General features: G+C 43.5%; 1 protein-coding gene across 1 annotated transcript in view; it reads left to right on the top strand.

Moving 5' to 3' along the window:
• Positions 1–23,879, top strand: part of LOC149152897 (protein DAMAGED DNA-BINDING 2-like) — a 171,702-nt gene extending 147,823 nt beyond the window's left edge. The window contains exons 8-11 of the mRNA XM_089439417.1: positions 22,263–22,392; positions 22,674–22,922; positions 23,034–23,230; positions 23,506–23,879. Coding sequence (XP_089295543.1) covers positions 22,263–22,392; positions 22,674–22,922; positions 23,034–23,230; positions 23,506–23,752 — 823 coding nt within the window. The 3' untranslated portion in view covers positions 23,753–23,879. The remainder of the gene's footprint in view (positions 1–22,262; positions 22,393–22,673; positions 22,923–23,033; positions 23,231–23,505) is intronic.
• Positions 23,880–25,476: the final 1,597 nt, after the last annotated feature.

The raw sequence follows: 25,476 nt of genomic DNA, 5'->3' as shown, positions 1-25,476 counted from the left end.
CAGCACAGTAAAAGGAGAGAGGAATGAGTTGAGGCGATTTTAAAGAAGAAATCCGAGTCTAATGTGCAGAGAAAGCCGAGTTTCGGGATCTAGCAAGGTAAGACTGGAGTTTATTTCGCTCGGCGACTGTGGATATGTATGATTGCTTGTCATTAAACTGATCGATTTACTGCCTTGCCATCAGTTTGACTGACTGAAGAAATAGGGATTTGAAGCGCTCGGTTACATTCCACGCGCCCAGTGACAGACAGGTAACACTATAAAACCGTGATAACTCCAAGTTGACAGCACTTATGGATAGATTAACAGATTTTTATGCGTCAATCATGGTATAGAAACAGTGGTCAACCAGGCAGCATTTAAAGTTTAGATATTGCATGCATAACACGTTAGAAGAATTCGAATTAAAATGGAATATGATGCATTAAACACGGAGAGTTAGTTTGAACAGGAGAGGCAGAGAGCGCCAAAGGTTGTTTATATGAGCGCTGATTGTTTAACTGTTGTTTCATTTAACCTTCCCTTTTGCTGCGCGCTATTAGCTGTGAGACATTGGTGGTCTCTGTCATGTGTTTGTGCATGTTAATATATGGTTTGACCAGAATAGAGGAACGCATACTAAATTGTCATATGTGTTATTGGCTGTCAAAAGAAGTCAGATTGTTGAGTAATGCTGAGTACGTAATGTCATGCTGAAGCAAGGGAGTTTTGGGAATATTTGGTTGAGGCCGAGAGCCTTTTGTGCATTTCTGTGTTTTTATGATGAACCATGTATGCATATTCTCTAAATCAAATGCTACATTCGAATGCCTTCATCATTGGTTTGCTTAGGACGAGAAATTTTGTTGAGAAATTGTGTTTAATAATAAGGCCGCAAGCTATATTCTCAGAATTCTATGATACAATTGAAGCCTTAGGCCGCGAACATTTTAAGAATTTTGGTTTTAAATGATGAGGCCGAGAGCCAAATTCTTTAAGTTTTTGTTTTAAATATACAATAAATCATGTTTTTTTTTGAGCTGAGTAAACATGGTTATTGCTGCATGTGTATTTAATTTTCAAAACAAACAGAGATCAGTATATTGACAGAAGAGATATTCAGGTGTTGTTTGCATTAAACAGGGGATTAACACAGTGCTTGTGCAAAGGGAATATAACAGAGGTTAAAGAAGGCAGAGTTGAGTTGAGTCAGAGGAAGAAGGTAAGCCTCGTTGCTTCCAGAATTTCATTTTATAAAAACAATAGTCATAATTTTTATTGTTAAAATGAAGTTAGTAACAGCAGAGGCCTACATTGATTGGTTTACAGAAATTATGACAAACCGAGTAGAGCCAAGATTTCAGATAGAAAGCTGGGGAAAAGAGACTGTAGAAAAACTTTATCAGTCAGGGATGATAGGTTTTTTACAGAAGTTTAATGGCCATTCTGAGCAGATAACCAAAGATTTTATAAATAATTTCAGTCAAGACCAGACTCGAGTAGGAGAAATCATTGTCCCGGTAACCCAAGAATACTTGTCCAAAGCCTTAGATTTGCCAATGATAGAGGAGAAGTATTATAAAGGTTTACACTTTAAGGAGAAAGCGTGGACTTTCTTCCTTGAGAAAAACCGGAAGGGGACATTTGATAGGACAAAAGGGATACCCAGGGAGTGGTTTAATGAACCATGGGGGGAATTGGTCTTGGTCATCCAAAAGTTCTTGACTTGTGATCGCGGATAGTATTGCCCACTTGTATCATGTTAGATTACTACAGCACATCAAAGGGGATGATAGGATTAATCTACCATATTTCCTATATAAGAGTCTTGTGAAAATGATTGAAACAGTAAAACAGGAACATAGGCCTAAAGCAGCACAGATATACCATCAGGGGTTAATCAAAATCCTAGTGGAGTACCAGGTGAGATCACAGGGCATAGAGTGGAGAGAATTCATGAATAAAAATCATTTTACTGAACAGATTATTGAGGTACAGGACAAAGTAGAACAGGAAAACAGGAGCTTGATGACTTCTTCCTTATATCCAAGAACAAGAGCTAGAAATATGGCCATGCATGAGACTGAAATATCTGTCATGTCTATTCCTAGGAATAAGAATTCTATTGACTTGGAAAAAGAAGTAGAGGCATATTCTCCTAGAAAACAAGAAGAACATGATATTGCACAAGAAGTCCTTGAAAGGGATTCCACATATGATGATGATGTAGCGGCATCATTAATGAAAACAACACAAGACTTTGAAAAGGAAATCAATTTGGCCAAAATCCAAGACTTAACTGATCAAATGGAAATTAGCAAAATCTTGGAAAAGCAATTAAAAAGAGAGAACAAGGCACATAAAAAGGACAATGTTAAGCTGATCAAAACAAATGAAAAGTTAAAAGAAGAAGTAGGCAGATTGAAAAGAAGAAATGAATTACTTTCCAAGCAAGCATTCAAATGGTTAAAGGACAAAAATATGTGGCAGACCAAATATGAGAAACAAAAGGTTAAAGCAGCAATGTTCAAGGTAAAGCATGAATCAAGATTTGATTGTTTGGGCAGGGAAACAGCTACAGGTACAACATCCACTACAGAAGGCAGAGGATCCAGGAGGAGCAAGCAAGCATGGGGACATGCTTGATGATAAGCAAGGGAGAGATGTTGGGCCTTAGTTTTGGTCTTATTTTGCTTTAAGAAACTTACCTAACCATCTATTTATCATTAAGCATGTTTTGGTGCTTCTGCGCTGTTTTGGTTGACAGTTGATCGAGTCAATGGTGGGGTGATGGTCCAGTTGTTAGAGGGCAGTCAGGTCGTCAGAACTTTTAGCAAAAATGGCTAAGTGTGTGAACAATCGAAAGATGCATAGGTGATCATACGAACACATGCTCGCATGTCTTGACGACGAAACGACCAAACCATCCAGACACACATGTTGAACAAGACTGACCAACGGTGTAAGTGACAAGTGCGACACTCATGATTGATCGTTCATTGATCGATATGACACCTGATCGACAGTGAGTTTGACTCTGTGTGTGAGTGCGACAGATGCTTTCATAGCGAACACAACAAACACATACAAAGCGAAGACTTTGAGCATAAGCAACACATGGTTGCAAGCATGACTTAGACATCAACATGCAGAGACTTGAATGTAATGAACAAGCAAGGCAGATGTAAAGATTCACACAAGCTCACGGAGTGAACCCGAGTGTGTACAGTCATCGAGTGAAACTCTTCAAGGGAGGCTCCGAAATCGGTGCAGGCCAAAATTTTGGAGGGTGGTTGTAGCCGCTACAACACTTGGCGACACATTGGTAGAATTCTAGCTTTTTTGTTTTGGTTCATTGCTAGCATAGAGCCTTGGTCTTTCGGGGAGTATTGAATCATTGTGCGGGTTATTTTGGTTTCTCCACTTACCCCATGGACATACATGGTTCACCCTTTGCCAACTCAGTCAAACATAATCAAAAGTTCAACTTAGATCTCAGTGTTTCGAATCTGGGAAGGGTAGTTTAGCTCGCGAGTTGAAGATTTTCAGAGTATAAGTTTTCATCTCTGGTGTTGCTCCGCTGCCAGCGTGCTTGGACAGTGCCCCGACGAAGTCACGCATGAACACATACATTGCTCCACTGCCAGCGAGCCTGGTCAGTACCCCGGTGGAGTTGCATGCTTCACCTCTCTGCGCAGGAAGCCTTTCTCTTCTTTCGCCTTTGTATTTTTTAAGAAGACTGTGCATAGGCACTTATTTATTTTTGGGGCGGAAGAGGGATCCCGACTTATTGAGAGCAGAAGAGGTTGTTCCTTCAGAGAAGCATGTAAGACCTCTGACATAGGTTTGCTTGTTTATATTTTCCCCTTCTCCGCTTCTACTTGTTGGATGAGCTTGAACACACATAGAAGAAGGCTGAGTACAGACATGGGGCTTTCTAGTGTGGACACAGGTTCATGGTTGGACCGAAACTTCCTTTGCAGATGGTTCGTATCTTCCCTCAGGACTTCATCGACTAAAAGTTACAACTTAGCACAGAGAAGGCGGACACAAGATTGGCCAAGTGCTACAATGTCACAAGTTGCCTCAAATTTCAGCCACATCCTATATTCAAAATCCAGGATGTAGTAGTCAACAACACTTATTTTTGGAAACAAAAATAGTAATATCAAACAAGTGAAAAGAACATGAACAAAAATAGTAAGCAGAATCAAACAAAGCAAAAACAAAGGTAATAAGCAAAACAAACAAAATGAAACAACAAGCAACAAGCAGACTATGTACATGGCACGGGCGTGGCCCGACCTACTGAAAATAATGTTTGAGATCTTGGCCATTGGCAGGAAGGTTGTCAATCCTCTTGCCTAGTGATTGCAAATGATACGTGTGTGGGCCAAGCCTCTCGTAGACCAGTGCAAGTCCACTAGGCTCCGCTACCAGAACCTGGTGGCATTCCAGAAGACCTTCAAGTGAAGACAACACCACTGTTTCAGGTACTGTGTGCAACATGGGCTCAGATGATGGCATGGGGTAGTTGTTTTTATTCCGGGAAGGGTTCAAGTTTCTGAAGTCAATGCGTAAGCGGATTTTCCCAGATTTCTTACGTGCAGGATTTAAATTAGAAAACCAAGTATGATGACGAACTTTGCAAGTAATCCAAACACTTAAAATGTTAGTCAATCTTTTCGGTGAAAGGAGTGCAAACAACATGTATGTGTTACCTGTTCCTTGCTGCAATGGCTTGTCTCCTCCTTTACTTGGAATCTCATGTTGGATTGCTTGGTGTAGTGTGTACTCAGGTCATCATCTACTCGTGCAGACCCATCTCGGTACTGTTCGATCAAGCGGTCAACGATTTGTCGCTGTTGTAGTGTGTAGCTTGTATCGAGATTGGCCATCTTCGAATCGTGGTAGGTTCCCAGGTTGCTTTGTTCATTCGTAGTGTTGGTCCTTTGTGTGTTCAGCATGAGTGCTTCATACTCAACATCGTTGTTTGTGCCTTCGAACTTCAAAAAGCTCGAAATCATGCGTTGTTCATTGTTTTGGATGACTGAGATACTCTGTCCTTGAGCCATCATGTGTTCTTGATTTGTCAAGACTCATGGCCCACAACTTGTCTGTATATGGACTGTTTGGCATGCTGGTACTGCTGCTACTACCGTTGTTGCTACTACTGCTACTATCGGAAAAAAAAACTATACAAGTTTCATTATCATCAGTTGGGCGAGGAAGGAGTCCCAACTGCTTGTCTGATGAGGTTGGAGCTGGCCATGCAGGATAACACTCCAATGCCTTTTCCAGGAGGCAGTTGCCAAACATGAGTTCTGCGAAGGCCAACGGTTCGTTCTCGTCGTTAAGGGGAGTGACATTGTGTTTCATATACCTCTCGGATAACACCCGGATTTGGTTGCATCTGCCCTTGTATGGAAGCCACATGTGAGACCAGTCTGTAGCAAAATATCCATCTAGCTTGCTGGACCAGTCTCTGCTAAGTAGGCCATATGCTTCCGGTATGTCCACAACAACTATGTTGATGCATTGGTGAACTCGACCGTCATGGGATAGTCAGATGATCACATCTCGAAGTTCACCAATGGCTAGTACTGATGTTTTGTCAAGTTGGATGATTCTCGCAGATGTTTCGCTCCATCGTGCATTGATCTTCTTAGCAATGGAGAGCGGCATGACGTTGGCTGCTGTGCCAGAATCAACCAAGCAGTTGTGAACATTGTAGTTGAAAACTTCGAATGAAAGCACGAAGGGGGGGCAAATTGAGTTTGCTGCTTCCATCCAGAGTGTATTGAGCACAGTGGATAATGATCAGGGAGGTGTGCATGCTCCCTTGTTGGTAGACGCTGCGCTGTCTGCCGCTGTTTGTCCCAACTCCTGCAGCAGGATGTCTCGTTGACTCTGGACTTTGGCTAACTCGAACAAACTGATGTTCACATGAGTTTTCTTCATGTCATCGACTATGTTGTAGTCCAGAGGTGGTAGACTCACTGAGGTGTCTGGGGTGGAACGGATGTTCGTGCTGTTCAGCAAAGTGTTCTGCAACTTGCAGCTCATGGATGTACTCTTATCCGCCGCTGTCTTCCTGGAGTTGCTTTGAGGCAGTCGATGGATCGACCTTCTTTATCAGCTGTCTCACTTTCTCTTGCATTTCCCCAAGTGTAGGGGGAGCCCCTTTACTCCTAAGATTGTAACGATCATTTTTCTTTGGCGCTGCTTCTTGGTGTTCACCTTCGAGATTACTTGCGAGCACTGATATACGTTCACCACATGCCCAGAACTTGGTGTTTCATCAGGTGCAACCTCTTCGTTATCATCAGTGTCTTCCTGGCTGCTCCTGCATATCGCCTTCTGCATCGAGTGTATGACTGCAGACAGAGGTAACAACTCGCTTCCAATCTGAACAAGAGTTCTCGGGGTGGAACTCTTCGTGGAAGGAACAAAAATTAGGATCAACGCACTGATCGAGTTGGAACACAGGCTTCTGCGCAAATTTGGAAGCGAACCGGTTGTTGCTTGATGAGCCGGTTGATGAACTACTTGCCTGTCTCTGTCTGGGTAGATGGCTGCTTGCGAATGTGTCCGTTTTCCATTGCTTGAGTTTGGACATTTCGGTGGCCAAGTTCTTGACAAGGCGAGTGAGGGTCTCAATATTAGTTGCTTCCTTGTCTCTACCCTTGCTCGCCATTGCTTGGGGCTTTCTGCTCGCATCCTTGGAGTCTTTCGTTGATTCGTCATCCTTGATGACTCCAATTGCGCGCAAGTCCTTTTCAACAACAATAGCCTCTTTGCAGCTTTCTAAAAGTGTTGGCTTCACAGCTCACTTGACAAACTGCGCAATGGTGGTCGACAGTGCAAACGTGTAATAGTCAACAGTGATGGAGTCATGAGGTTTAGTGTCTGCTGCAAATTTGTTCAAAATACGCATAAACCTCTGATTGAAGTCTTTCACTTTCTCTTTTCCCTCCATCCTGAGGCTTCCCAATTCCTTGAGCAGCATGGCTGGGGTCTTGTCATCAACAAACTTTTCAAGGAACATACGTTTGAAAGAACCCTAGTTCTGTATGGAGTTGGGTGGAAGGCTATGATACCAAGCAGCTACGTGACCGCTGAAGGTACATGGGAACAGTCTACATGCTACGTCGTCATAACGTACCTCAAGGGTCTGCAGCTGTAGGTAGAAGTTGTCTAAGTGGTCTTCTGCCTTCACCGCATTGTCAGGGTTGAACTTGATGTTCATTCTCTCTGCTCGCTTCAACATCTTGTGCAGAACAACCGGGAGAGCCAATGGTCCTTGAGTCATCCATTCAAGATTTGGGTCAGCCATCTCTTCGTCTTCTTCGTCTTCTTCCTCTCCTTTGGAGTTTGATGGTTCCGGATTTGAGTCTGTCGGTTCGTCTCTGCCTCCACCTCCTCCGCTGCCTTCCCCTCCGCCTCCTATACCGGAGTTCGATCCCAAGATCACAAGAGTGCCTTGTTCGTCTTCAAGGAAGATTGGAGGTTCCTCTCTGTCTTCAATAGCTTCCTCTAGACCTTTAAGCGTGGCAAGGACTGCTTCTTCCACCGATGATACAACAACTCATGTGGGAGTGGCTTTTGGCTTCCTAGATGTGTGTGGAAGATGTTGTACACCTGGGATCAATCCGACTGCTTTCGCGAATTAGCGAGTGATGGGACGGACGGAGCGAAGGTGTTGATATGAAATCTTGTGTTCAATTCTGGGAGGTGAGGAGTAACCAACTGCAGAGTCACGTGAGAGGGAGTGCGAGTTACTGCCTTGACCAGATGATTGATGAGTGAGTGTGAGGGGAATTTCAACCATGTACAACTGGCTGCCCTCCTTCTAGCGCCAGAAATGTTGACGGTGCTAGACCCGCCAACATTCAGGGGATCAGCCCGGTATGAAGTCCCAATTAGACCTCGCACCGTTTGGTATGGGAGTCCCATCTGATATGATGGCCCGGTTACCATTGTCGTAAGGATTTGCCTCAACTCTTGCTTGTCTTTGAGAAGTGAGGTTCGCGTCCTTGGTGAGTGTAAGTGTCACGTGTGTCAATGGTTCTTTCACTGTCGAGGGAGAGGGTGAGATTGAGTTCCAGGTCGATTGGGAGCAGTCCCAACACTGTTAGGAACACACAACACAACATGACATGCACATCTTCCAGCGGAGCAGTCCACACATATGCAGTAGTCACAACATACAAGGTGAGATAACATGTACAACACTCACGGAGCAGTCCGAATGAGTGCAACGGTTGTTACAACAAGCTTCATGTGAAAGGTCTGTCTGATGTCCGGGAGAGCAATCTACACGGGCGAGACAACATTAACAACATATACAACACATTTCCATTAATAGATTATGCATTACAACAAATGAAGCAGTTTAGATGTAGAACACAGGTTAAAGCAACATGCATTACAAGTGTTAAAGATTAGTCTTACAACAGATACAATACATGTGTGAAAACGTGTTGGCCTGTTAACAAGCTTCTGAATTAAGTGAAAGTTCCAAGACACATCGTTACACCATACATCACTAACCCCGAGTGCGGGGCGTTGGAGCCACTACTTACTCCTCAAAGAAAAGATTACAGACTCTCTTGGCTATGTGGGAGGAGCTGAGGTGAAAAGTCCTTTGCATGTACAAATGAGGGGGTATTTATAGCCAAGGGTGAAACTGACCCTTATGGCTATTTGACTACCCTCATGACTGTTTGACTTCCATGACTCTTTGTTCAACAAGTGGATCTCTTGGACTTCCACGTTACATCACATTGATTGACAACAAGCCCATAGTGGAGATGTGGGCGACATGACTCATGACGTGACTCGACATGACTTGACATGACAATGCTGGTACATTTGTGCTGCTGGAGTGCATGTCGAGCTATAGTGCTGCTGGGTGATGGATGTCTTCATGGTGTATCATAGCTTCATCTCCGCATGACGAAGTGTGCGGAGTCTTCGATGGTCCTTGGTTCGCTTGATGAAGCTTTAGCATGTTGTTCCTTGCTTGCATGCTGGAAGGCTTGACAGACTCATTTGTTTGCGAATGTGCATGTTCGTTGCGTTCGTTCCTTTTCACATGCTTTGTTCATTCGTCCGTTGGTGACCCTGTCATTTTGCATGTGCTCCCTTCGTTACCCCATTCGTCGTGTTGCCATGTTTGTTTGTGTACTTGTACCTGCAGTCACTCATGACGAGACGACATCAAATCCAAAACCTCTTAGTCTACCATGACACATGATCATTTCCGATGCAGGTGACCAGGAGAGGCAACAAGGTTGTGAAGCGGGATGATGGCTTCGGGCACTGTTGATGAAAACTGCGTAAGAGTCACTAAGTTATGGAGACGGGCAATCTGAGACGACAGTGACTGTCTGCGAGGTCTGGCTCCGCTGGGAGACAAAATTGCGCAAATTTTGGGAAGAACAGTCTGCGCTGCTGGAAGGCAAGGCAGGCATGCTCTGCTCATTTTTCAGAACGAATGGGTAGCGGGGTTGGACAACGAGATTTGCACAATTTCCCAGAGGAACACGCCGCGCTGCATGAAGGGTCAGCTGGCAGGGATTGTGTAGTGTTTTGGGGGAATTGCCCGGGACACTGGTAGCGAAAACTGCGCAATTCCTAGAGGGAACTGACAGTTGGCTACTGGGGTCACTAGTAACCAAAATGGCGCAATTCCCAGAGGGAATTGGCAGTGGGCTGCTGGGGTTAGTGGCAGCCAAAACTGCGCAATTCCCAGAGGGAACTTGCAGTTGGCTGCTCAGTCACTGGCAGCAGAAACTGCGCAATTCCTGGTGGGAACTGGTAGTTTGCTGCTAGGAGCTGCTAGCTAGGAAAACTGCACTGAGGCCGAAAGGTCGGCCTGCTGATCATTGCTGTGCAATTTCTGAGCTGAGTTGACTGATGGGCAGTGAAAGCCCTGCTCATGACCACTGCGCAATTTTTGAGATGAACACTCGGTCGACTATCGGGGTGACTGACTGGGAAAATTGCGCAATTCTCTGAGGGAGACATGGACCGACGCTTGGTGTCTATTTGGCTTGTCTGCGCAATTTCCTCAGTCAGTTGAGCGGGTGAGGTTAGTGGCCTTTGCACAATTTTTTAGGGGAGTCAGTCCCGGGGTGACTGTCGGGTCCGATTGCCCGGGTGGTCAAGCATGAGAGTTGATTGGATTGCTTGCGGGCAGCGCAACTTGAAAAGACTAGCTTGGTGCTTCTGCGCTGTTCTGGTTGACAGTCGATTGAGTCGATGGCGGGGTGATGGTCCGGCTGTTAGAGGGGAGTCAGGTCGTCAGAACCTTCAACAAAAATGGCTAAGTGTGTGAACAATCAAAATATGCATAAGTGATCATACGAACACATGCTCGCATGGCTTGACGACGAAACGACCAAACCATCCAGACACACATGTTGAACAAGACTCGCCGACGGTGTAAGTGACAAGCGCGACACTCATGATTGATCGTTCATTGATCGAGACGACGCTTGCGCGACAGTGAGTGTGATTCCGTGTATGAGTGCGACAAATGCTTTCATAGCGAACACAACAAACGTATACGAAGCGAAGACTTTGAGCATAACCAGAACATGGTCGCAAGCATGACTTAGACATCAACATGCAGAGACTTGAATGCAATGAACAAGCAAGGCAGATGTAAAGACTCACACGAGCTCACGAAGTGTACCCGGGTGTGTACAGTCATCAAGTGAAACTCTTCAAGGGAGGCTTTGAAATCGGTGCGAGCCAAAATTTTGGAGGGTGGTTGTGCCCGGTACAATAAGACCCTTGAGGTACGGTATGACAACATAACATGTAGATTGTTTCCATGTACCTTGGATGGTTGCACAACTGCATGGTATCACAACCTTCCCCCGAACTATATACAGAACTAGGGTGCATTCAAACTCATGTTCCTTGAAATTTTTGCTGATGACAGCGCCCCAGACATGCTACTCAAAGAATTGGGAAGCCTGAACGAGGGAAAATAAAAATAAAAGACTTCAGTCAGAGGTTTACACACATATTGAACAAGTTTGCAGCGGACACTAAACCTCATGACTCCATCACCGTTGATTACTACATGTCTGCACTGCCGACCAACATTGCGTAGTTCGTCAAACGAGCTGCAAAACCAACACTCTTAGAAAGTTGTGAAGAGGCTATCGCTGTTGAAAAAGACCTGCGCGCAATTGGAGTCATCAAGGATGACGAACCAGCAAAGGACTCCAAAGATGCGAGCAGGAAGTCCCAAGCGATGGCGAGCAAGGGTAGAGACAAGGAAGCAACTGATATTGAAACCCTCACTCACCTCGTCAAGAACTTGACCACGGAAGTGTCCGAGCTCAAACAACGGAAAACAGACACATTTGCAAGCAGCGATCCGCCCAGGTAGATGCAGGAAAGCAACTCATTAGGTAGCAACCGGTTTGATTCAAAAACTGCGCAGAAATCTGTGTTCCAGGTCGAAAAATGCGCAGATCCCAAGTTCTGCTCATTCCATGAAGAACATCACCCCGAGAATTCTTGTTTGGACTGGAAGCGAGTCGCAAACTCTGTATGCAGTCATACACTCTATGCGGAAAACAGTACGTAGGAGCAGCCGAAATACATTGATGACGACGAAGAGGTTGCACCTGATGAGCCATCAAGTTCTGGGCATGTGGTGAATGTGTATCAGTGCTCGCAAGTAATGCCGAAGACGAACGTCGAGAAGTAGCCCCAAAAGCAAAATGATCGTTACAATCTTTTAGGAGTAACGGGGCTCCCCTTACACTTGGGGAAGCACAAGAGAAAATGAGACCACTGATCCACCGGTTGCCCCAAAGCAGAAAACAGAAAACAAGTCCGGGAAGACTACGACGGACAAGAACGCATCCATGAGCAACACGCTGCAGAACACTTTGCCGGACGACACGAACATTCATTCTACCCCAAACACCTCGGTGAGTCTACCACCTCTAGACTACAACATTGTTGATGATATGAAGAAAAATTGGGCAAACATCATTTTGTTCGAGTTAGCGAGACATCTTGCTGCGCGCATTGGGACAAACAACAATGGACAGCGCAACCTCTACCAGCGAGGGAGCAAGCACACCTCTCAGATCACTTTCTACTGTGCTCAACACGCTCCGGATGGAAGAAGCAAACTCAGGTTTCCCTCCATTCTTGCTATCCTTTGAAATCTTTAACTACAATGTTCACAACTGCTTGGTTGATTCTGGCGTGGCCACCAACGTCATGCCACTCTCCATTGCAAAGCAGATCAATGCACAATGGAGCGAAACGTCCGCGCGAATCATCCAACTTGATCGAACATCAGTACCAACCATTGGTGAACTGCGAGACGTGATGATCCGACTATCTCATGACAATCGAGTCCACCATTGCATCAACATAGTTGTTGTGGACATACCGGAAGCATATAGTCTACTACTCAGCAGAGATTGGTCCAGCAAGCTGGACGTCTATTTTGCTATAGACTAGTCCCACATTTGGCTTCCGTACAAGGGCAAATGCAACCAAATCTGGGTATTGTCCGAGAGGTATATGAAGCACAATGTTACCCCCCTTAACGGTGAGAATGAACTGTTGGCCTTCGTAGAACTCATGCTTGGCAACTGACTCTTAGAAACAACATTGGGGTGTTATCCTGCACGGCTAGCTCCAACCCCACCAGACACGCAGTTGGGACTCCTTCCTTGCCCAACTGATGGTAATGAAACATGTACAACGCATTGTACCAATAGTAGCAGTAGCAGTAGCAACAGTAGCAACAACAGTACTAGCATGCCAAATGGTTCGTGTACAGACAAGCTGTGGGCCATGGATTTTGATGAATCAAAGACACATGACTACGCAAGGACCGAGTGTATCTTAGTCGCCCAAAATAACAGAAAATGCATGATTTCAAGCTGTTTGAAGTTCGAGTGTACAAGCAACGTTGCTGAGTATGAAGCACTTGTGTTGAGCTTACAAAGGACCATCAACCTCAACGTGCTTGCACTCAAAGTGATATTACACCCCGCAGACAGTGTTGATGCTTTCAAGGACATAACAACTGATGAAGGTAAGCACGAGCAACCCCTGAAAACTGCAGTTGAGGGCAAGAAAGGCGACCCTACCCCTAAGGGTGTGATTTCCCTCAATGAGCTCTATGATTTGCAAAACTTCTGTCGAGGGCCAAGAAACAACAGAACCCACAGGTCCACCACTACGAACGAACAGAGCAACCTGGGAACCAATCATGTTTCGAAGGTAGCCAACCTCGGTATAAATTGCGCACCACAACAGCGACAAGTCTTTGACCGCTTGATCGAACAATATCGAGATGTGTCTACACGAACAGATGATGCCCTAAGTACACACTACAAGCGAGCAATCCAACATGGAATTCTAGGTAAAGGAGGAGTCAAGTTGTTGCAGCAAAGGCCAGGCAAAACACGTACGTCGTTCGAACTCCTTATACAAAAAAAATTGACTAAGATTTTGGATGATTGGATTACTTGCAAAGTTCGTCATCATACTTGGGTTTCTAATTTAAATTCTGCATGTAAGAAATCCAGGGAAATTTGCTTATGCATTGATTTCAGGAATTTGAACCTCTCCCAGAATAAAAACAACTACCCCGTGGCATCATCTGAGCTTATGTTGCACGCAGTATTTGAAGCAGTGCTGTCATCTTCACTTAAAAGTCTTTTGGAATATCACCAGCTTTCGGTAGTGGAACCCGGTGGACTTACACTGGTCCATGAGAAACTTGGCACACGCACATGCCGTCTACAATCACTTGACGGGAGGGTTGACAACCTTCCTGTCAGCAGCCAAGATCTCAGGCGTTACTTTCAGTAGGCCGGGCCATGCCTTGTGCCATGTACATAGTCTGCTTGCTGCTTGTTGTTTTCATCTTGTTTGCTTTGCTTACTATCTTTGTTTTCACTTCGTTTTTTTTGCTTGCTATTTTTGTTTGCGTGTGTTTGCTTGCTTGATATATTACTATTTTTGTTTCCGGAAATAAGTGCTGCCAACTACTACGTTCTGGCTTTTGAATAGAGTATGTGGTTGAAATATGAAGAGACTTGTGACACTGCAACACTTGGCCAATCTTGTGTCCGTCTTCTCTGTGCTTGGTTACAACCTTCGGCTGATGAAGTCTTGACGGAAAATACGAGTTGTCTGCAAGGGAAGTTTTGGTCCAACCACGAGCCTATGTCCACACTGGGAAGCCTCATGCCTACACTCAGCCTTCTGCTCTGTGTGTCAAGCTCATCCAACTAGTAGAAACGGAGAAGGGGAAAATCTAAACGAGCAAACCTATGTCAGAGGTCTTACATGCTTCTCTGAAGGAACAACCTCTTCTGCTCTCAATAAGATGGAATCCCTCTTCCGCCCCAAAAATAAATAAATGCCTATGCACAGTGCTCTCGAAAAAAATACAAAGGCGAAAGAAGAGAAAGGCTTCCTGCGCAGAGAGGTGAAGCATGCAACTCCACTGGTGTACTAACCATGTTCGCTAGTAGGGGAGAAATATGTGTGTTCCTATGTGACTCCGCCGGGGTAATGTCCAGGCCTACTGGCAGCGGAGCAACACCTGAGATGAAAACTTATACTCTGAAAATATTCAACTTGCGAGCTAAACTACCCTTCTCGAATTCGAAACACTGTGATCAGGCTGAACATTTGATTGTGTTTGACTGAGTTGGAAAAAGGTGAACCATGTATGTCCATGGGGTAAATGGGGAAGTCGAAGTAACCCGCACAACGATTCAATACTCCCCAAAAGACCAAGGCCCTGTGTTGTCAATGAACCAAAACAGAGAAGCTGGAATTCTACCAGTGTGTCGCCAAGTGTTGTAGTGGCTACAACCACCCTCCAAAATTTTGGCTTGCACCCAATTTCGGAGCCTCCCTTGAGAGTTTCACTTGATGACTGCACACACTCGAGTTCACTCTGTGAACTCGTGTGGGTCTTAGCATTCGCCTTGCTTGTTCATTTAACCAAGTCTTGCATGTTGATGTCAAAGTCATGTTTGCGACCATGTTCTGGTTATGTTCAATGTCTTCGCTTCATGTGTGCTTGTTGTATTCACTATGAAAACATCTGTCACACTCACACACAGAGTCACATTCACTGTCACGCAAGCATCGTCACGGTCAACCAACGATCAATCACAAGTGTCGCGCTTGTCGCTTACACTGTTGGTCAATCATGTTGTACATGTGTGTCTGGATGGTTTGAGTCGTCTCGTCGTCGAGTCATGCAAGTGTGTGTTTGCAAGATCACATATGCATCTTTCACTCGTTCACACACTTAGTCATTTTGTTGAAGTTCTGATGACTAGACTCCCCTTTGACAGCCGGACCATCACCCCGCCATCGACTCGATCGACTGTCACCCAGAACAGCGCAGAAGCACCAAGCAAGTCATTTCAAGTTGTGCTGCCTGCAAGCAAATCAATCAGTCTCCATGCTAGTCAACCAGAGAGTTTGACCCGACAGCCACCCCGGGACTGACTCCCCTGAAAAATTGCATAGAGGCTGCAAGCATTGCTTGCTCTGTTGACTGAGAAAATTGCGCAGATAGGTCGGACAGACACCCAGTGCCCGTCCTTGTCTCCCTTAGGAAATTGCGCAATTTTTCCAGCCAACCCTCCCAACAGTCGACTAGCTGCTCATCCAGAAAATTGCGCAGTTTTCATGAGCAGACCCTCTGCTGCCTAGCAGTCCGCTCAACTTAGAAATTGCGCAAAGATGATCAGCAGGCTGACCTCCCAGCATCAGTGCAATTTCCCTCGCCAGCAGCTCCCAGTAGCAGATTGCCAGTTCCCTCTAGGAATTGCGCAGTTTCTGTTGCCAAGCTCCTGGTAGCTGATTGCCAGTTCCCCTCAGGAATTGCGCAGTTTCTGTTGCCAATGACCCAACAACCAACTGCCAGTTCCCTCCAGGAATTGCGCAGTTTTGTTTGCCAAGCTCCTGACCGGTTCCTCCAAGAAATTACGCAATTTCTGTCTTCTGAGCCTCTCTGCAACTCGGCTCATTCCTCCAAAAAATTGCATAGTTTTGCTGTCAAGCCCCGCTGCCCGCTCGTTCCGGAAACTACGCAGATTTTGCCTGCCCAGCCTCCATGCAGCATGGATTGTTCCCCTAAAAAACTGTGCAGTTTTGTCCCCCAGCCGGGCTAGACCTCGCGGACAGTCACTGTCGATTTGGATTGCCCATCTCCATCACTTAGTGACTCTTGCGCAGTTTTCATCAGCAGTGCCCGGAGCTTCCATCTCGCTTCACAACCTTCTCGCCTCTTCCAGTCACCTGCATCTGAAATGATCATGTATCATGGTAGACTAGGAGGTTTTTGGATTTGATGTCGTCTCGTCATGAGTGACTGTAGGAACAGGTACACAAACAAACATGGCGCGACAACGAACAAGATGAATGAAGGGGAGCACATGCAAAGAGTCAGGGTCACGAACGGCCGAACAAATGATGCATGCAAAGAGATGTGCTTACGAATGGATGATCATGCAAAGATGTGTTCGCAGACGGACGGATGAGCAAACATGCAAGATGTGCTCACGGACGGATGAACGAACGAACATGCACCTTTCGCGAATAGACGAACCTGTCAAGCCTTCCAACATACAAGCAAGGAGCAATGTGCAAAAGCAACATCAAGCGAACCAACGACCATCGAAGACTCCGCGCACTTTGCCATGCGGAGGTGAAGCTGTGACACACCATGAGGACATCCATCACCCAGCAGCACTGCAACTCGACATGCACACCAGCAACAACACGAATGTACCAGCATTGTCATGTCAAGTCATGTCGTCCACATCTCTACTGTGGGCCATACTGTCTATCAATGTAATGTAACGTGGAAGTCCAAGAGACCCACTTGTTGTACAAAGAGTCATGTAAAGTCGAAAAGTCATGGAAGTCAAATAGTCATGAGGGTAGTCGAACAACCACAAGGGTTAGTTTCACCCTTGGCTATAAATACCCCCTCATTTGTACATGCAAAAGACTTTTCACCTCAGCTCCTCCCACATAGCCAAGAGAGTCTGTAATCTTTTCTTTGAGGAATAAGTAGTGGTTCCAACGCCCCTCACATGGGTTTAGTGATGTATGGTGTAACGATGTGTCTTGAAACTTTCGCTTAATTCAGAAGCCTGCTAACAGGCCAACACGTTTTCACACATGTATTGTAACTGTTGTAAGACTAATCTTTAACACTTTTGATGCATGTTGCTTTAACCTGTGTTTCACATTTGAACTATTTCACTTGTTGTAATACATAATCTATTAATGAAAATGTGTTGTATATGCTGTTAACGCTGTCTTGCCCGTGTAGACTACTCTCTCGGACATCAGACAGACCTTTCACATAAAACTTGCTGTAAACAACCGTTGCACTCGTGTGGACTAATCCGCTGAGTGTTATACGTGTTATCTTCCCTTGTGTGTTGTGACTGCCGCATCCGTGTGCACTGCTCCGTTGGAAGTTCTGCATGTCCTGTCGTATTGTGTGTTCCTAGCAGCGTTCAGACTTCTCCCAACCGACTTGGGACTCACTCTCACCCTGTCCCTCGACAGTGAAAGAACCAATGACACAAGTGACACTTACACTCACCAACGCGAACCTCACTTCTCAAAGATAAAGCAGACCACTCTCCTGTGCTGACAAGCAAGAGTTGAGGCAAATCGTTAAGATAATGGCAATCGGGCCATCGTACCGGATGGGACTCCCACACCAAACGGTGTGAGGTCTAGTTGGGACTTCATATCGGGGTGATCCCCTGAATGTTGGCGGGTCTAGCACCATCAACAGACACATGTCTGTTGGCTGAAGAAATCCCTCTATGGGTTGAAGCAAGCCCCTAGGGCTTGGTACGAAAGGATTGACAGTTATCTTATGAAGCTGGGATTTATGAGGAGCTATGTTGATCCAAACCTATACTTCAAGGTTGAAAAGGACATGCCTCTTATTTTGGTCCTTTATGTTGATGATCTCTTTCTGACTGGTGCAAACCCTCTCATTTATCAATGCAAGAGGGAGTTAACTTCTGAGTTTGAGATGAAGGACCTAGGTCTGATGTATTACTTCCTAGGCCTGGAGGTCTGGGAAAAGCCAGGCGAGATTTTCCTTTCTTAAGGAAAATACATTGTGAAGTTGCTAGAGAGATGTGGGATGGTGGAGCGCAAGTCTATGTCTACTTCGATGGAACTCAACTTCAAAAAGCTATGTGGAAGTGTTGCTGGGCCTGAATTGGCAAACCCTTCTGAATATAGACAACTTGTGGGGGCCTTGATGTTCTTGGTAAAATCTCGTCCGGACATATGCTTTGTTGTAAATATTTTGAGTTAGTTTATGGTTGAGCCTCATCACATACATTGGATTGCTGCTAAGAATCGCTTGAGATATCTCCGTGGCACAATCAATTATGGGCTGAAATACACTGCCGGGAATTTGAGGCTACATGGATATTCTGATGCTAATTGGGTTGGCATTGTGGTGGATAAAAAGAGCACGTCTGGATGTTGCTTCTCATTGGGATCTGCTTCAATTTCTTGGATGAACAAGAAGCATAAATCAGTGGCTCTAAGCACCGCCGAGGCCTAATACATTGTAGCTAGAATGGCATGCTATGAAGCTATTTGGTTGAGGAAGCACTTCACTGAGCTGTTTGAGCACGTGCTGGATACCACCATTATCTATTGTGATAACCAGAGTGGGATTTGCCTTTCAAAGAATACCGTGTTCCATGACCGCGCCAAGCACATTGATATCAGGTACCACTTTATCGTGGATATGGTACAACAGGGAGCAATAAGGCTCCAACACATCAAAACTGATGAGCAGGTTGCCGACATCCTCACGAAGTCCTTGGGGAAGGTCAAATTTCTAGCCTTTTGCGAGAGACTTGGAGTCGTAGAAGGACCGTCCCATGAGGGTCCTGCTTGAGTTGGACATTGAGCTCTAGGAGCCCCTGGGGGCTTGGGGTATTGGAGCTATGAGCGACCATAGGGTGAGTGGTTCACCTTCCCCTATAGGTATGCTATGTAAAGGGTGAGTGGTTCACCTTCCCTTGTGATACCCATGATGATATATGAGAGCATAGGGTGAGCAGTTCACCTTCCCCTATAGCTGATGATATAAGCATAGGATGAGTGGTTCACCTTCACCTATGGCATATGAGTAGGATGAGTGGTTCACCTTCTCCTACAGATGCCCCAACATACATCCTACCCATGTAGTCCGGGATTCATGGGAAGTACCTCTCATATGGCTAATGAATTGGGAAAAGCGGATAGGGACCATAGCACTACAAATGGACGCATCGTGTACTTCTGTACCCCCTATGTCTAGGATTGCATGGTGTTCAACAACTTGATCACTTGGGATCAAGTTTGATTGGGGTTCTACCCCTAGTTATGTGGACTGACTTTTGTCAGTGGAGAGTGGTAAGATCTTGTGCCTCACTCTCGATCGATTCTTGTTTATTATCTATATCAGTGTTCAACGGATTTGAGACGAGATGTAGAGATGGATCATTATGACAGGTTGGCATGATGGATTGACAAATGGAATTCTCCCTAGTTGAGAGGGAGTGTTAAAATTGACAATTAGGGCCAAATTCCACTTTGGACAGCATCATTTGATGAAGATGATTATTGCATCAATTCCTCTTTTCGAGAGGACGAAAATTGACCTGAAGATCATCAAATTTGGACAAGGAGAAATATGTTTTTGAGGTCAAACCCACACATGTGCAAATTGTCAAGGCTGGCTGCATCATCATGTAGGCTCATGAAGCCCAATGAACATGTTTGTTGACCCTCAACGACTTGTATAAATAAGAGAGACCTCCAACCTCATTAGGCATCATCACAACTCATCATTCTTCTCTCATCTGATTGGGTCGTACAAATTGCAGAAGCAGCGCTTTTTCTCTCACACGTGTGGTTGAAAGAGGACGAATTTCAGGAGGCTGAATTTCAGAACTGATGCAGGGTTTGACCAGCGTTGACCAAGGGCTGTTTGACTGAGTTTGACTGCGATTTTTGTGGGAAACTCTGTTTGGGCAGGCGACATTTATTGGCACCAATACCAAGATTTTTTGGGCTGTTTGACTTGTGTTGACTGTTTGACCTCTGTTTTGTTGACTGTTTTGCGCTGACTTTGACCAGCAAAGGAGGCCGAGTTTGATTGGGTTTGACCGAGCTACATTGTGTACTATTTGCTGCTGCGTTGACCAGTGTTGACTTTCTGGTTAGGGCTGTTGACTGCTGCTATTTGGAAGCAGGAATATCACAAATTGGCTGGGCTGTTTTGGACAGTGGTTTTGATCATCTATTGGCAAGTCAATATTGATTTTATTGTACTCTCTCTGCTGAACATTTGATATTTATAATAAGAAGAATTGATCAAAGGGTTTTCCCCATCTTGGGGTTTTTCCCTAGCATTCACCAAATCCTTGTGTTCTCTTGTCTTGGCTTGTCTTCTGCTTTTATTGTTCATGTTCTATCTATAGTTACTGTCAATGTGATTGCTATTGGAAATTAAATTGGAAATTTTCATTGGGCTAACTAAAGGACATTGAAGTAATCGTTGCAAGCATAGAACATACCATTGTTAACTAAAATTAACAATTGGGAATGGTTAATATTCTTCGTTCCTCGCATGATCTTGATTCCAGGTAGATGTCCTCTCACTTTCCAGCTTTCTGCTGAGAGGTTCTACCATGATAATGTAAAGATAGGGTGATAGAGGACATCCTTGCCTACGACCCTTGTTGGTTTTGAAAAAACTTATCAATCGATTGTTGATTACAAGGGCAGTCCATGGGTTGCTAATGCAAGTTGAGATCCATCTGATAAGGAGTGCATTGAAGCCAAATTTATGCATGACATCTAGGTGAAATAAATTACGGACACCGTCAAAAGCGTTGGCCATCTCTAGCTTAATGATAATGCCCTTGGCCCTTCGCAAACAACTAGAGTTGATGGCTTCTTGCACCATAATTGTGTTCTCCACGAATCCTCCTTTGTTATCTGAAATAATCTTTGTCAGCGATTTCTTATGTTCATTTTCTATGATTTTAGTCATGATTTGTAAGCAACATTGCATAGAGATGTGTTGGAACTTGGAACCTGGCGAAGGAGGGATTGATTTCCTTGTGAATGAGAGCTATGAAGGTCAAGTTTGTGCCTCCTCCGTTTCTTTCTAATTGTTGGATGTATTGCAACATTTTTATAAAATCAATTTTTATGATGTGCCAACAGCTTTCGAAGAAATACATTGTGAACCCATTGGGATGTGGGCCAGCTATCATCAATTCATACTAATCCAGAACCCCTGAAGTTACTGGAGTAATAACTGATTGAATGGCTTTCAGTATCAAAAAGTGCTGGTAAATCTTGCGAGATTACAATACCAACCTTACTCAGAAGAACGTGAAAGGTTTTCTTATGTAGTGTTATATTGAGTAATCTTCCATGCATGTCTTCTTTACCCCATTGCTAGTTACATCTGGATCTCCACCGACTCCTATGACCACTTATCTAGTTTATCGCAGAAAATCTCAAAAGTCGTCAAGCTTGCTTTATCCCAACCAATGGGTAAGGTTTATGTACTCTCGCAGTTTGTAAAGTAGCTGATATGTTTGAATCTCTGATGTTCGACATTTGGTTCCAAGGATGAGACACTCTAAGCTCTCTTGGACATTGGTTTGGATTTTTGCTGTTCTTTTTTTCGAAGGAATAATTGCACCCCACCCTCACAACTAAGCAAATATTGGGGTTGATGGAACTGTGCCAGCTCTTGGGTAGTTCTCCCCTTCTTTCCTGGAATTCTGGATGGAAGCCGGATCAACTGCCAGCCACATAGGTAGCTGGTAACCATAGAGAACCTGATGAGATTTTATGTCAAGACTTCTGTGGCCTTAGCACTAAAGCGTCTATCTATTGAGCTAACCCTTGGTGATGGGTTATTGCTGTTTGTCTCATTGCACATCTATATATGAAGGATGACAACAATAAAATTGTTTCGGGGAAAGACGGGAGTTTTTTGATTTGAAGTTGTGCTTATCATGCTGTGGAGTGTTCCATCTTCTCTGGTCATGAGGTTTTTCTGAGGATGGGGCTGTAGTTTTTGACATCATAAATAACTTGTTTCTATGATATGCATAAATAGTTTTTTGGATATGCATGTGTTCATGCATCTGTGCAATGAAATGTGTTCTAACATTACACTTATTTTCATGCAGGATAGACATTCGCTCAAATAAGAAAACAGAGGAACCCATTCTAATCCACAAAAAGGGTTCTAAAGTTGTGGGACTTCATTTCAATCCTTTAAATCCAGATCTTCTGATCAGCTCTGGCAATGATCATTTTGTAAGTACCTTTTCATCATTGGAACCATTGATTAAACATGGAATGCTGTCACAAAGCTGCTTTTATTTTTCTTTTCATTGATTTTTAAGTCTGTAAAGTAAATTGTTTTATGCTCGTGTTCATTCCTTCAGTATCACATATGTACGTTGGTTGCATTCGTTAGATGCTTCTTGTATGAAGAAATTATCTATCATTTCCATTTGTCTTTGTTCTGGTTGAGTCTTGACCCCAATTTAAAAGGATTTTGGATAAATATAGGGCATTTTTATTGTTTGTTGTAGGCTCGTCTTTGGGATATTCGCCAATTAAAAGCGGGGGCCTTCCTGGGAGAGTTGAAACACCCACGTGTTGTGAACTCTGCTTATTTTTCGCCAAAAACTGGCAGTAAAATCATGACTACCTGCCAAGATAATCGGATACGTGTATGGGATTCTATCTTTGGTGATTTGAGCTATCCAAGCCGTGAGATCGTCCATAGTCATGATTTTAATCGTCACTTGACCTGCTTTCGTGCCGAATGGGATCCAAAGGTCTCTCTTTTGCTAACTTGCTTTCCTTCCCATTCTCAGGTTTGACAACTAAAAGGTCTTGCTTGTTTTTTGTCTCCTTGTGCAAATTGTAATTGAGTGTAGGGTGTGCAGGATCCGTCCGAGTGCCTTGCAGTTATTGGTCGTTACATAAGTGATAATTTCAATGGCATAGCTTTGCATCCAATTGATTTCATCGATACAAGCAATGGACAGCTTGTTGCTGAAGTAATGGATCCAAATATAACAACGATCACCCCTGTGAATAAATTGCATCCTCGAGAAGATATTTTGGCATCGGGAAGCTCCAGGTTCACTTTCTGAGTTCATATATTTGTGCATTCCACTTCAGTTTTTCATGGATTATTGTTATTATTATTATGATTATGTTCAAGGCTTCCCTTTATTGCTGAACTGTACTTAATTATTATTATTTTCTTTCAAAATATAATTTTTTTCTTTTCTTTTCCATCAACACTGATGGCAATAAAAGAATGCCCGTCAGCTACACATGTATTGACTAACTGTAAAAACTTGTTTTTTTTTTTGTCTTTCTAATTTTCCACCACTGCTGATTGTGTTACAGATCTTTGTTCATTTGGCGACCAAAAGAGGAGATTGATTCTGATGAGACGACCAATGAAAGAACTCACAAGGTCTCAATTTATACTGTCCAAAATGGAAAGCAGCAAAAGGGCAAATTTGTAGATGGGAATGATGATGACGACGACGATGATTTCCCTTCACAGAAAAAGGGAAAATCAAATATCACGCCCTCCAAAATAGTAACATGCCCATCAGATGCAAAGTCAAAAAAATCAAGGAAGAAATGATTGGTCTTTGTCTTAGGATGATTCCGATTTTGTTGTAGATATAACCAATACTAACATATATATAATTGTAATATTTCAAGACATGCGAAATACTTCAGATATTTATCACTAGGGTTGATATTGGGCACTAAGGTTGCAAAATTTTGGTATATTGTACAGTGAATGCTCACAATTTTGAATTTTGCTTGTGTTGCACCATCAGACGTATCCTTTAAGAGACATTTTCCTCTTATTAGTTGATGTACAAAGGTTGCCTCATTTTCTTAACGGAGTTTTACAATCAAATCTTTTTCCTACTTTTGTTTTTTCATTATATTGCCCCTAAGGCATGATGACATTTACGGTTAACGAGGTTTAATACTCAGATGCACGCATATTTTCAGTGAACATTGAGTATTGTGCACACTGCTGAAACTGTTTCATTTGGAATCCGGATAATTTTAGTTAAGAATTTGGTGGCAGGAAAATGGCTACGCAGCCTATGGAAGAGCACTATATGAAGTTTAAGCTACCTTATTTGAGGAATATGAAGTTCAATCTCTGCTATGCCTATTAACATATAGCAAGTTGAATTAGATTTGCCGAGGATTATATTTTAAAGACTAATCCTGAAAATAACTAAGTTTATTCTTCTTAGATGTGTCGTAGTCATTTTGATGTATTTATGGTTTTCTCAATCTGATATCTCTTTCTTAATCTGCAAAATTATAGATGAGAGCAGTAAATGCCAAGAAATTTTGTAACATTGTTTAGAACTTTTTTGTCTGCTCTCCCACAGACATATACATTGTGCTTTCGTCAACTTTCAGTTGATTGAGGCTTTATCGATAGGCTGGGATCATGTTGGGCAACTAATTAATCTTCATCACTTTCCCGCAGTCAGAATAACAAAGTCGCAAATCACTCAGAAGTGTGTGCAGTGCAACGATAATTTTTTGGAGCATGTTTGTTATGTTGAGACTTGAAACGTGAAAAGTTAATTTAAAGAGTTCGATTAGTAACGCATGGTTTCATGTATGTCACTTGCGAAGTTGTAGGCTTCAAAAGTTACGCACATGCGGCTTGTAATGAAACAGATACAGAAGCTTTAGGTTAAAAAATCGCACAAGCATTATTCTTGATTTTGGTATTAACACTTGAATAGTTTTAACTAAATATGTGTTTTTTTTTTTTTTTTAATATATTCCACTTATATGTTTTAATTTAAATTCAAATCTAAAATATGTTAATTTTTTTTTAATATTTTTTTATTTATTTAAACTTAAAATAAATTGACCCTTTCTACACAAAAAAAAAAGAGAGGAAAGGGTCGTCAAATCCTTTGCAGATGATTTCATCCCATGAAAGGGCTCTTTTATGAATTAACAATCAAAGAAAATAGGTAACTTTGGGCCATAAGTTTTGAGCCCAAACCTATTTCTAGATTGGCTGATGAGGAATATTGGTGACCTGCAGCTATTTGATATCCTCTTTGATTGTGAACTTAACCTTTTGATTATAGCCCCATTGGAGGTTGTCCTGTCCCTCAGAGTGGGTTTTGTTTGTTTGTGAATTTCTTCCATTAATGTGTCCATATTGGCTTGATCGAGAGTTTAAGGCCAACCTTCCATATTTTTCACTCTCCACGAGGTGCATTCCGTTGTTTGGTGCCAATAATTTGCTATTTTCAAGAGCCCTCCAGATCTCATAAGCTCTTTTGTAGCAAGAAATTTTCCCTTGCCACC

This window comes from Pinus tabuliformis, chromosome 9 (genome assembly GCF_031772625.1).
Source record: "Pinus tabuliformis cultivar Carrire ecotype Pingquan chromosome 9, CPIR1, whole genome shotgun sequence".
Taxonomy (NCBI): domain Eukaryota; kingdom Viridiplantae; phylum Streptophyta; class Pinopsida; order Pinales; family Pinaceae; genus Pinus; species Pinus tabuliformis.
This window is presented reverse-complemented; position numbering and strand designations above follow the sequence as displayed.